Here is a 12,986-nt window from a genome sequence, read left to right as displayed (position 1 = left end):
GCAAGACAGTATTATACCCCCTTCCATTGAAACCTCGCATGGTTCCCTATTGGTTTATGTTAACTATTTGCCGTATTTGTGTAGAGATATGCATGGTTATTGGATGTTGTAATATGTTTTTGAATTAACGTTGTGGCTATCTGCGACTTTTTTTGTTGCAACTTTGAGGTATTATTTATGAGATATAAAATATTCCAAAGTTGCAACTAAAAAAATCGGAGGTAGTATATGCTATATTACAGCTTGTTTTTTGTGAGCTGATCATATTGTGTAGTCACTTATAAATGAATTAAAAAAAAAAAAAAAAAAAAACAAAGTAACTCCTATAACACTAATAGAGTAGCCCCTATAACACTAACGGAGTACCCTCAAGTTAGCAACTATACTGACAGAATAATCCCTTTTTTTTTTTTTTTATTTTATTTTGCAACCCTTAAATAATATAATAACTCCTATAACCGTGATAGAGTACCCCTTATAACACAAATAACCGATAGTCTCATGGTGGCTCCATATAAAAGTTAGTGGTCAAACATATATGTACAACTAAATTGTCTTTCATTATTTGTATTGAATTAATTAAATGCTTTATGAAATTGAAAAAAATGTAAAAGAACATTCAATATCTTTTGTAATTTTTAAAAACGTAACCTTGTAACAATCTAATGACATTTTCCTTGAATGTGCTAGTGATTTACACTTATCTCCAATATTTTTTCAATACAAAGCACCTCTATAGTTATTTCTCCCTCGATGACAAGTATCATATCGAGATAATCTAACAAGATCACACATGATTATATATATTTGTGTATATTAACCATTTTTATTATCTAAATATTGTCTTCAGGCCTCATTAGCTCAAACTAACTAAGGATTTGTAAAGGAACAAAAAGATTATATTGCGACTTTATTGGGATTGGTATGCATATGTATGGGTCCTTAAGTTAAGGCATCGAGCTATATCTCAGGTTTTTGACCTAGCTAGTTATTTTTTGTTCAAAAATGATTTTTTTTACATTTTGTACTGTTAACATGTTTGAACTTTGAAGTAATAAATTGAAGATTGCAATTTTGATTGAATCAACAAAGCATGGTATGTAAGAGTACGTATCTTTGAGATACTTTAGAAAAATATCTTTATAATGGCCGGACAGGCCGGTTACATTTTATGCAAGTGTGTGTTTGAGAGCTTAGCTTTGTCCCGGCCCGTCTTGTGTGTGGCTGGCCACACCGTGTGACCGCTTGTAAAAGAATAAAGTAACACCTATTACATTGACTAATGACCTGTTCTCATTTACTTAATTGATCAGCTGAGCTGAGCTGAACTGAACTGAATTATTTATTGGAGAAGGAAATTAGGAACTGAATTGAAATGAAATGAACTGAACTGAAGAGAACGGACCCCAAGTTTCCCTGTAATGCTGAAAAAGTAGCCCTTTTAATTAATACTGTCTGAGTAACCTTTATAACATTTACGAAGTAACCTATTTAACACTGAGCAAGTAATCCCTATAACACTAACAAAGTAACCCTTACGATGACTGGTCACACGGTGTGGCCAGCCACATATAAGAATTTGTGATTTTTTTTTTTTTTAAAAAAAAAAAAACATCCAACATAAAAAAATAAAAATATATAAAAAGAATTCGAAAGTTATCAAACTAAAATTAAAATTACATAGATAAATGAAACTGAAAATGGGATGAATAAAAAAATGTTGATGATATAATTTTTATACCAAAAATAAAGAAATACACTTTTTTACTTTCCCCATTTTTAGATGGAATATTTTGCCATTTTCGCTGTTGCGTATGAGGGGTCTCAATCGTCTCATGCCGCATCAACTCTTTAAATTCAACGGGTTCTCATATGAGAGGGCGTGATAGATTATATAAACCAATTATAAACTTCAACCATTAGTTAAAGTTTTTGACCCTTTAACACTTTGAATGAACCAATAAGCTAAAATAACTAAACTTTTTTTTGTTAATTGTCAAGTGATCAAATTAAGCACATTATCATTAATTTAAAGTAAATTGTACTTCTCTCGGTTGCAATATGACGATAAATATTGAGTGAAAAACACAAAAGAAGTTGATCAAATCGCCCATTTGAGCAAATTGAAACAAAAGGAATTTGAGATGCAACATACAGTAAGAATGATGACATAATAATACCACAAAAAAAGGAAAAAGTGTTGGAGGTTCTGGGGGTGATAAAGCCCTTTTCTAAAGCTTGCGGCTCACTACACATACAAACAATATATACTTTCTATAGTTGTTTCTTTATAGTTGCAACATTTCTATTTTCATACTTGCTGATGCATGATTTTAATCGTTAATATCTTAATTCTCAATAAGTTAAAATTATAAACATTTGATATTAAAATAATACAAATCGAGACGAATCTAACAAGATCCGACCTAACTATATTTTGCTAAGTATTAATCATTAAAGCTTGTCAAAGTGAAACACGTGAATAGTGTAAAAGTCAAATTATTGAAAAAAAAAAAAAAAGCAGATGAAGTATATTCTATTATTATTCCACCTTTTTTGTTAAAAAATTAAATAAATATATCAATAGACTTGATCTAAATGGTTCATCAGCCCTATATAATCATAAATAAAACTCTATTATTTCACCAATATTTGATTTTATTTTAAACAACAATATCTCAATAGACGTCATATTAATGGTTAAAACCCTCAAAAATATAGATTTAATAAGTTGAATGCCATGCATCATTTTTAGCTGCCTAATAGTTCTAGGTATGTAAGATCATGTTTCCTTATCCATTCATGCAAATACGTACGCACATTGCTCAACATGGTAGTTATTGAACCGTGCTCTAAGCACAACTGAGCAAATTAAGGAACATATGCTCCTTGTGATGCGAATCGAAGAAGGCGCGTGAGATTTTTGTGTAACTACATAGCTTCTGCGAAAAAATTGGTAGAAAAAGAAAGTCAATGCTATAAATAAAGTCATAGAAACGTATGATAAAGTTTGTATCTCACAGTTATGAAAAACTAGAGGCACTTTGAGATGAGGACTCACTTATCCTTCTCCTCTTCTCCTAAAGTGTCTAACCCACTAATCCGGACTGAGAGAATCTGTGAGAGATTCTGGCTCAGTAGGGTCCTTCTTGCCAACCAAAAAAAAAAAAAAAAATTATGATATCATATATATACCTTACACTTTATCACATTTTTAAATTACAAAATGAGGAAATAATACTAAAATATACTGCGAGTTTGTTCTATTCAACTTAATTTAAGTTTTGTTCAGTTCAGCTCCAATCAATTCAGTTCTCAATTTCCTTCTCTTATAAACAATTTATTTTAGCTCTATGTAGTTCAGTTCAGTTCGTCGTTTTCAGTAAATCGGAACAGATCCTACGTGTATATTAATGGAAGCCGCAAGCCTTAGCATAGGGCTTTGTTGCCCCAAAATCTCCACCCTTTTTTCCGTTTTTTTTTTATTGTGTTAAATTGTCATCATATTTTTTGTTGCATCTCAAACTTCATTTGTTTTTATTTGCTCATAGTATGTACTATATGATCAACTTGAATTGTTTGGTTTGTTTTGGTTTTGGTTTAAATTCTCATCTCTTTCGTGTTTTTCACTCAAAACATAGTGTACGGTTGCAACAGAAAGAAATATAATACAAGTTAATTCTCAATGAATGATAATAATGAGCTATGCAAAGTAGCTAACTTGACACCAAGTTATGCCATCTTAATTGGCTCAATCTAAGAGTACCGTACCCCTAATAAGTTGAACTCAAGACAACGAAGAGACAAGCTGGTCATGAAACCTATATATTATACTTGAATATATATATACAAATTAAAATGTTAGCGTTTGATTATTTTGTTAAAATTATTACTAAGTACACAGTGCATGCGTCCCTTAATAAAAGTTTCATTTGGTGATGAATAATAAATACAAGATAATAATGTTTGGTTAATTAAAAATGGATAAAAGAATATTGGATTTGAATGAATAAAAACAAATTAATAATAAAGGTAGAGAATAGCACAATTTTACAAAGATATATATTATCACTCTGATATATGACTTCTAATTAAAATTTAATGATTGAAATTCAGAGAATGTACTTGTATTGAATGAGACATTTGTTTGTTCCAAGGATCAAGGTTTAAAAAGGATGTAATCTTCGTGCAAATGCTAGGTTGATCTCACTAAGTGAGATGTAATATGAGTAGATAGACCTTTTGCATTGCTAAGTATTGTGATCTAGCTTAGCTAGCTAACAATTAAGGGCTTGTTCACATTTACTTAATTTCAGTTCAGTTCAGTCAGTTCTAATCAGTTCAGTTCAGCTCAATTCAGCTCCAATCAGTTCAGTTCAGTTCAGTTCAATTGAACTTCTAATTTCCCTCTCTCATAAAATATTCATTTCAGCTCAGTTCAGTTTAATTCAGCTCCAATAAGTTCAGTTCAGTTTAGCTCCAATCAGTTAAGTTCAGTTTAGCTCCAATCAGTTCAGTAAATGTGAGCCCCAAGTTCATACATTGAACAAAGTTAAGTTCCCAAATTTACAATTGTATGTAGTATTAATATAAATATCTTGTTTTTTTAGCTATTATTATTATTATTATTATTATTATTATTATTATTATTATTATTATTATTATTATTATTATTATTATTATTATTATATACCGGATAATTTCCCATATACTAGATTTTTTTTTACGAGAAGATACTATAATTTAATCCTAATTAGTAGATCCAATTAAATTTAGGTTTGCAATCTTTATTACTCCGTACAAGTTTATAGCACAGAAATCATTTTTGGAATAAATTAAAAAAATTCTACGGAGTAACAATTAAATATATGAACAAAAATGATCGGAGGAATATACAAGTAAAACATATGCAGCAAAATTAAAAACATGGCAACCAATAACCAGGCATTTATCTTCCACAAATTAGGAAACTAGTTAGCATATATAGACCAATCATAGTATGGGTCATGGGGAAAATAAGAGGGTTTATCGGAAATAATAATTCCACTTTATTGTTATATATTTGCATGTAACGTACAAATTAAGTATACATTTATGAACTATCATACAAATTAAATCCTATAAATACCCTCCACCTTTCCTTAATATCTTCCATCCTCAACACTCTAACTTCCTTCACTTTTATCATCACTTACAACATTTCTATCTTTTATTTTCTACTAGTTAATCAAAAGAAGATGGAAACCAAAGTTAAAGTAACATCATTCTTAACACATATACTTAGAGTTGTTCTCTTTACCTTATTTTTCGTCCTAAATCGACAACTCGTAGAAGCTAATGATATTAACTTGGTGAGCCTAGGTGCAAAATCAGACGGGTTTACAGACTCATCAATTGCTTTTATGTCTGCATGGAACATTGCATGTGAGTCACTAAACCCTTCCACAATTCTTGTACCACAAGGAAGGTACTTGGTTAACAAAGCTTTAGTATTTAATGGGAGGAATTGCAAGAACAAGGCTATAAGCTTTGTCATTAGTGGTACCTTAGTGGCTCCGGCTGACTTTGAAGTGCTCGGAAATGCCGGTACTTGGTTTTCTTTTGATGATGTCAACGGAGTTTCTATCTCCGGCGGGGTCTTTGATGGACAGGGCGCTGGCTTGTGGGCTTGTAAGAGGTCCGGGAAGACTTGTCCCCCCGGAGCTACCGTAAGTGAACCTTTTTTTTTCTTATGAAAATTAATAATTATTTGCATTTTGGTGCAAGGTGTTATTTTTGCTCACTCGATGATTAAATGAGCAATAATTATCAAAATGAAAAAAAAAATAAAAATAAAAAAAATCCTTTGATGCACTTTACACCCCATAGTATACAAGAATTTCTCTTCTTTCATTCTATCCTTATCTATGTAGCATGTAGCAACTACTAGAAAGTTGGTTGAGGACGGAGGACCTATGTCATCATTCTTAACTATTCAAAATCAAAATATAAATACAATTCCTTTTCAAAAAAAAAATATAAATACAATTAATTTAATGGAAAGTTTTTAATTTAATAGCTTGAATTGCATCAAAGTATTGTTGAATTTTGTGGTCAATACAAGCTAACTAAAATATATGAAGTATATAATTTCAATAAATTTTTATTTGTCTAAATTAATAATTATCAAAGTATTCTTATAGTTGTTGTTACTCCATATAATGTTATTAATGTATTGATTTATCACGAATGTTATATTGATTTATTTTTAGAGTTGACATGGTTATATAATACCTAGCTTATGATCTAATTAATACTATGTTTGTGCAGACAATTCGATTTTCAAATTCGATGAACATCGTGGTGAATGGGTTAACGTCATTGAATAGTCAATTGTATCATATTGATTTTGATGGTTGTAAGGAAGTAAAAGTTGAAGGTGTGAAGGTCTCGACTCTAGGTGCAAGTCCTAACACTGACGGAATTCATGTTCAACAATCAACTGGAGTAACAATCATGAATTCAAAAATAGGCACAGGAGATGATTGTGTGTCAATTGGAGCCGGCACTAGTAACTTGTGGATTGAAAATATTGATTGTGGTCCTGGACATGGAATTAGGTATGTATTGAGATCAAACCCAACCTAGAGTATATATGTTCATACTATTATTCTATTTGAATTTATATAAGATGTGTTATTTTGCAGTAATTGTTGTAAAAAAATAAGTCTTATTTACATTTCAAACGCAATAATGTCCTAAAATTAGATGAAGAGTAGGGATTTAACATATTTTACGTTGAATTTCAGCATTGGGAGTTTAGGAAAGGAGGTAAATGAACCCGGAGTAGTGAATGTGACAGTCAAGAGTTGTACTTTTGTCGGCACTGAAAATGGAGTAAGAATTAAATCATGGGGAAGGCCAAGCAATGGATTTGTAAGAAATGTTCTCTTTCAACATCTTACAATGGTTAATGCTCAAAATCCCATTATCATCAACCAAAACTATTGTCCAAAGGAGAAAGGTTGCCCTGGACAAGTAAGAAAACAACATTATTTTCCATTATTTGATTGATCATGAAAAACTAGTCATTCATATCTTCTACTATGCTAAATTACTAACTTCTGTATTGCCTAAATGATTGATTAGGTTTCAGGAGTAAGAATCAGTGATGTAACATATCAAGATATTCATGGAACTTCCGGGACACCAATTGCTGTGAAATTTGATTGTAGTTCAGAATACCATTGCACGAATATAAAAGTCGAAGACGTGGTTCTTACCTACAGAAACAAACCAGCTGGGTCATCTTGTATTAATACTGTTGAAAGCACACTTGATTCTATTGAGCCTAATAGCTGTATTAGGGGTTGATACTCTGTCATCTTGTATTAATACATACATAATTACATACTCGTACTAAGTAATTAAAAGTACTTATTCATATTCAGCACCATTAAACTATTTTGCTTAAATGATAATTATTAACCATGCACTTGTATTCTAATTTTGTGATGATATTGAACAAAAAAAAAAAAAAAAAAAAAAAAAAGGTTGTTATTTGATTTGTCTTTATATACTGATATTGGATAGAGATTACTATTTACTATACTATGGTTATAGACAACATTTGGAATCACAGGTGCTCTCCTTGGCATAGAGACTTCTTGTCTTACTAGCTCCAATTCCAATCTCGTTAAGGCATAAGAGTTACATCCTTCCGTTCTTTTTTATTTGATTGACATGGCTCTTCATTTATGTTTGCCAACACATAAATACAACAATTAAATATCTCTAATCATCAATTAATAAAATTTTTTAAAAAAGTTGACACTTTAAGTATTTCGATAATTTAATAATCATCGCATGACTCTCTTTTGTTATATTTATAAAACTAAAACGAGCAAGTAAATAATAAAATTTATTAATAGTGTTAAAAGTTAAACGAGTTAACATAAAAGAAACAAAAAAAAAAAAAGTAATGTAGTTCTCTAGTATGCGAATCAAAACTAACATGAGAGAATGGCAAATTGGTAATTGCAATTGTAGTGGGATCACTTCCTTTTCTGCCCTTTTCTTGATCATATTTTTTATTTTAGAGGTCTTCTCTTCTCAATGGTTGAGTAGTACTCAAGCTACCAGATTCCTCAATTTTTTTTTTATTTTTTTGAAAGAAAGAATCCTCAGTTTTTAGTAGATGCACTCCCTTTATTTATGTAGATAGGTTGATAAATTTTGAGACTTTATAGCAGTATATTTCAATGCAAACGCAATTTAATATGAAAATACTTCATCCATAAGTATGAAAGTCAAACAAATTGTATGTGAGATCTTTGGTTGAGACACTTTGGTTTATACTTTTCAAATAATTTCTCAAGTAATATTTCCTCCATTTCTTTTTAATATTCAATTGATAATGTTTGAAACTTTACACCATTTAACACGTACTCCATTTTTTAATTTATGAGTTATAGGAAAAATATAGTAATGCAAGATCTTGTAAGATTTGTCTTAATATATACTTCCAAAATCCAAAATATCAAATTTTGTAATTTTGTAATTTTTATTATATGATATTACAATATACGTAAGATGAAATAAGACATTATAAAATATGTATTAACGAGCGTGAAACTGTTAATTAACTAACGTAGAAATTAAAAAGAGCATAATAATAGAGGAAGTATCAAAATACAAGTATGTGCCAAAAGTTAGTGTAAACAATTTAAATAAATAGAGGGAGTATCACTTTGACTTTAATCATAATAGAAGTTTATATTCTTCAATATGTAGATTAGCATCCAAACTCCAATAATCGGGTTTGGCATAATTACATTAATGTAGATTAACTTACATATAAAATAAACAATAATTTGCTTAGATTATACATACAAAGATAGAACACTTGTGAAAATCATACTATAGGTACACTTGTGCACACTTGTATCTACAAACAACCCGTTGGCACTATCATACCTTTTGTAGATCCATCAGCATAAGTACATGATGAAATTGATGGTTGGTCTTTGTAGGTGAGCTTTACATTATCTAGTTTTATATTTTCACAAGGATGCTTTGAGCTACAGTCAAATTTTACGGCGACTTCTGTTGATGATGATCCGTGAATATCTTGATACACGATATCACTTATTTTCACCCCGGAAACCTGTCATACAAATGAAACAATTCAGAAACAAATTTATATAGTTATGTAACGTTTTTTTTTTTTTTTTTTTTAAGAAAAAAAATTATTTTTCCCCTTCACTTAAGTAAGGATATTGAAAATTTTAATTATACAATGTTAGTTTTATGTATGGTTATAATTTTAAATATGATTATTATAATTTAGTATGTGTTGTGGCTCACCTTTCCTGGACATCCTACTTTACTGGGGCAGTAATTTTGGTCAATTAATATAGGATTTTGTACATTAATCATGTTACACTGTTGGAAGACAACATTCTTCACAAATCCATTGCTAGGCCTTGCCCAAGACTTGATCCTTACACCATTTTGGGTGCCAACAAATGTAACATCCTTAACGGTCACATTTTGTACGCCCGCCTCATTCAATTCTTTTGCTAAGCTCCCAATGCTTCACGCAAAAAAACACGTCAAATACATATTAGCACTTATTCGAACTTAAGTAAATTGGACAACACTTATAGCAATATGATGTAATATTCGTACACATATAATGGGTTAGAATCCTTGTAAATTACCTGATTCCGTGACCAGGACCACACAAGACATTCTCAATCCAAAGAGCTGATGTGCCGGCGCCCACCGACACACAATCATCACCGGTGCTTATCTTGGAGTTCAATATGGTTACACCATTTGAGCTTTGTACATGAATCCCGTCTGTGTTAGGGCTGTTATTAGGAGCAAGCACTTTCACACTTTGTACTTTCACATTATTGCAACCAATAAACGCAATGTGGAATAATTGACTGTTTAATGATGTCAACCCTCTTATAACAATATTATTGGAGTTTGAAAACGCCAAAGTCTGCAAAAGAACCACAATATGTAAATATTTATTAAGTCTTAAAACCTTTATTTTGGAGAAAAACAATGACAAATCATCTTACTGCAACGCATAGTACTTCATCTGCTTTATAATATTTTAACTATTTTTCGTTTTGATTTATTTAAAATATTCGTAACATTTTGACTTTATTCTGGTTTTGGCAAATCATAAACCTTTTACTACCTTACCCCTCTTACACCATAACATTTTTTCTTTTTAACTACTTTTTTCTTACATTCACATACATTTCTACACTCTCTCCTTTGATTTGTCTTAATTCATATGCAAATTGTAAATGTTAAAAACATTACGAAACATATCGAGTTAATCTAAAAAAACATTTCTAACAATTAAATTACTCAATAGCCCTTGAAATAAATTATTGTCTTCATGTAATATATAATGAAAACAATTGTTTAAACTTACTAGTCATTGACTATTTATATAGCAAAGAAAGACCAATTCATTAAGCTAGCTTACCGTTGCACCTCCTGGACAACCACCCTTTCCGGACATCTTGCAACTCCACAAATCAGCTCCTTTTCCATCAAACTTCCCACCAGTTATAGTAACCCCATTCACAAACTCAAATGATAGCCAAATCGCCGAGTCCTTAAGAACTTGATAATCAGATGGCGCGACTATACTTCCCTTAACATCGATATCTATAGTGGTACTTCTACACTTCCGTCCATCAAACTTAATAGCACTTTGAATCAAGTACCTCCCTTTAGGAACTAGGATTTTCAATTTTCCTAACGAATTACAAGCTTCATTCCATGCCTTAACAAAAGCCTTAGTTGCATCCGTTTTCCCATCGGATTTCGCTCCTAGGCTCTTCACATTGTACGTTGGTAATCCTAATATGAATGTAGGGAAAAAGATTATGAACACACAAAATTTCAACATTATTATGGTTAGCATTATGCAATAATATTGACTTTTGTATGTAGTTTGTGTTCTAGGTATTATTGTAAAAATGTTGTACGTTATATATGGAGTTGAATGGTGGAAAAGATGATTAAGTTAGTTAAAAATTATCTAGTATTTTATGTTAATTAGTTTCTTGTTACAACAAAAGCAAGTTAAGATCACAAGAAATTGTCTATAGATTTAACTGCCACAAACTAATTAAAAATAATTAAAGTAAGATACTATAATTAAGATGGAGTAACAAGATTAGTTTCCTTTGATTAGCAGAAAGTGAAAAAGTATTATGTGACATATTTAAATGTTAAGACGTAAGTATGTAACCACTGCATATATTAATGCAAAAGACTTGTCAAAAATGATAAGGCACCCTCACAACAAGCTCAAAACTATATAAAGAATAAGGGCATGTTCACATTTACTGAACTGAGCTGAACTAAACTGATTGGAACTGAACTGATTGGAGCTGATCTGAACTGATTGGAACTGAACTGAACTAATTGGAGCTAAACTGAACTGAACTGAACTGAATTAAACTAAAATGAGCTGAAATGAATATTTTATGAGAGAAGGAAATTAGGAGCTAAACTGAGCTAAACTGATTGGAGCTACTGAACAGAACTGAATTGAATTGAATTGATTGGAGCTGAATTGAACTGAACTGAAATTAAGCTGAAGTGAACATGCCTTAAGATTATTTTTCTAATGTGTGTCTATAATAATAACAATAATAAACAACATATGTATAGTAACAAGAATATTATAAAAAAAGTTATAATCTGTATATATTACGAGAGAGAGAATAAAAGTTAATATGCGCTCCATAATTATAATTCTGTAAGCTTTCATCTTTCCATTTTAATTATACCGCATGTACCCTTATTATTACAATAGGAGTTATTTATTTTGACAATATATCAACTGAAAAATAAAGTATAACATACGGAGTATGAAGTATGTTTTAATATGTGTCCATGGATACGTATTAGATAAAGAAGAATAACAATATTAATAACAATACTCCGTACTTAAAAGCGGAGAAGAAGGGATGAATCAAGAAACTAGGTGATGGATGAAAAGTTGACTTTTAACGTAGATGACAAGAAGAAGAAGATTTGAGATAACTCAGGTTAATTTTTATTTGGTTGTTACGTTGTTTAAAGTCAATGCACATGTTATGTATTAAAGATTATGCTTTGAGCTTACGTTTTGGTTCCTGCATATGACCAATTGGATTCACAATTTGTATTCTGTTAGCCTTTAATTTATCGGTTTATTTGTTACAGATTTGTTGAAATTATTCGGTTTTTATGCTTCTGCAATGAGCCAATGACATACGAATTATGTCATATTCTTTTATTTTTTTTATAATATAAGGTAAGAAAAAGAGAAAATATTAGGAAACCCACCTCACAAGAGGAATTCCTAATGCATTTGAAGAAAGGATAGGAATTAAAAAAGAATTGTATATACTTCGTATGTTGTTGCATGCCATTTACGGATTATTACATTGAAAAATTGTTACTTGTACTCCTATCATTTTTTTTTCTATAAGCAAGTGTGTAACAAGATATAGTACGACTATAGTACTATGAGTACAACCATTATAAATAAGTATACAACTTTTAGATGAAAACTTGTTGAGGAAAAAAAAATTACTCGTTGTATAAGGAAATTTATATACGTTTTATTTTTTGAGGGAATTTATAATTATTACTCTAAGTGATGACTATAAGTGAGAAAATTATTTTGGCACACCCTTAATTGATTTTGGCACACTCCTATGTGAGAGCATAGTTTTCTATGCTCTTCTCACATAAAAGTGTACCAAAATCAATAAAGGATGTGTCAAAATCAATTTCCCTATAAGTGGTATTTGAGGTCTAAAAAGACTAGAATAGAGTATGGAGTACTGAATTTAATATTTTATATTATATTCAAATTCAACTATCAATGCAAGTACTACCTCCGTTACAGATTATGTGCAACGATTAAGCATTTTCCCTCTCTGCTTTAAGTCAAATCATTGGACATAAGTTATTTC

The 12,986-nt window shown here is 30.5% G+C and overlaps 2 protein-coding genes across 2 annotated transcripts; one reads left to right on the top strand and one right to left on the bottom strand.

Moving 5' to 3' along the window:
• Positions 1-5,237: 5,237 nt before the first annotated feature.
• On the top strand, positions 5,238-7,686 carry LOC110738575 (polygalacturonase-like). The gene is made up of 5 exons (XM_021918972.1): positions 5,238-5,712; positions 6,278-6,599; positions 6,789-7,017; positions 7,129-7,339; positions 7,622-7,686. The coding sequence occupies exons 1-5, from the start codon at positions 5,238-5,240 to the stop codon at positions 7,684-7,686; spliced, it is 1,302 nt and encodes a 433-aa protein (XP_021774664.1).
• A 1,037-nt stretch (positions 7,687-8,723) lies between these two features.
• LOC110738536 (polygalacturonase-like) lies at positions 8,724-10,957 on the bottom strand. The gene is made up of 4 exons (XM_021918939.1): positions 10,493-10,957; positions 9,702-9,991; positions 9,346-9,574; positions 8,724-9,145 (listed from the first exon to the last, which is right to left on the bottom strand). Exons 1-4 carry the CDS (start codon positions 10,934-10,936, stop codon positions 8,927-8,929), a joined length of 1,182 nt encoding a protein of 393 aa, XP_021774631.1. The 5' UTR covers positions 10,937-10,957; the 3' UTR covers positions 8,724-8,926.
• Between the last annotated feature and the right edge of the window lie 2,029 nt (positions 10,958-12,986).

Source organism: Chenopodium quinoa, unplaced genomic scaffold (genome assembly GCF_001683475.1).
Source record: "Chenopodium quinoa cultivar QQ74 unplaced genomic scaffold, ASM168347v1, whole genome shotgun sequence".
NCBI classification, from domain to species: Eukaryota; Viridiplantae; Streptophyta; class Magnoliopsida; order Caryophyllales; family Amaranthaceae; genus Chenopodium; species Chenopodium quinoa.
Note: the sequence above shows the minus strand (reverse complement) of the source record. Positions and strands in the feature narration are given on the sequence as shown.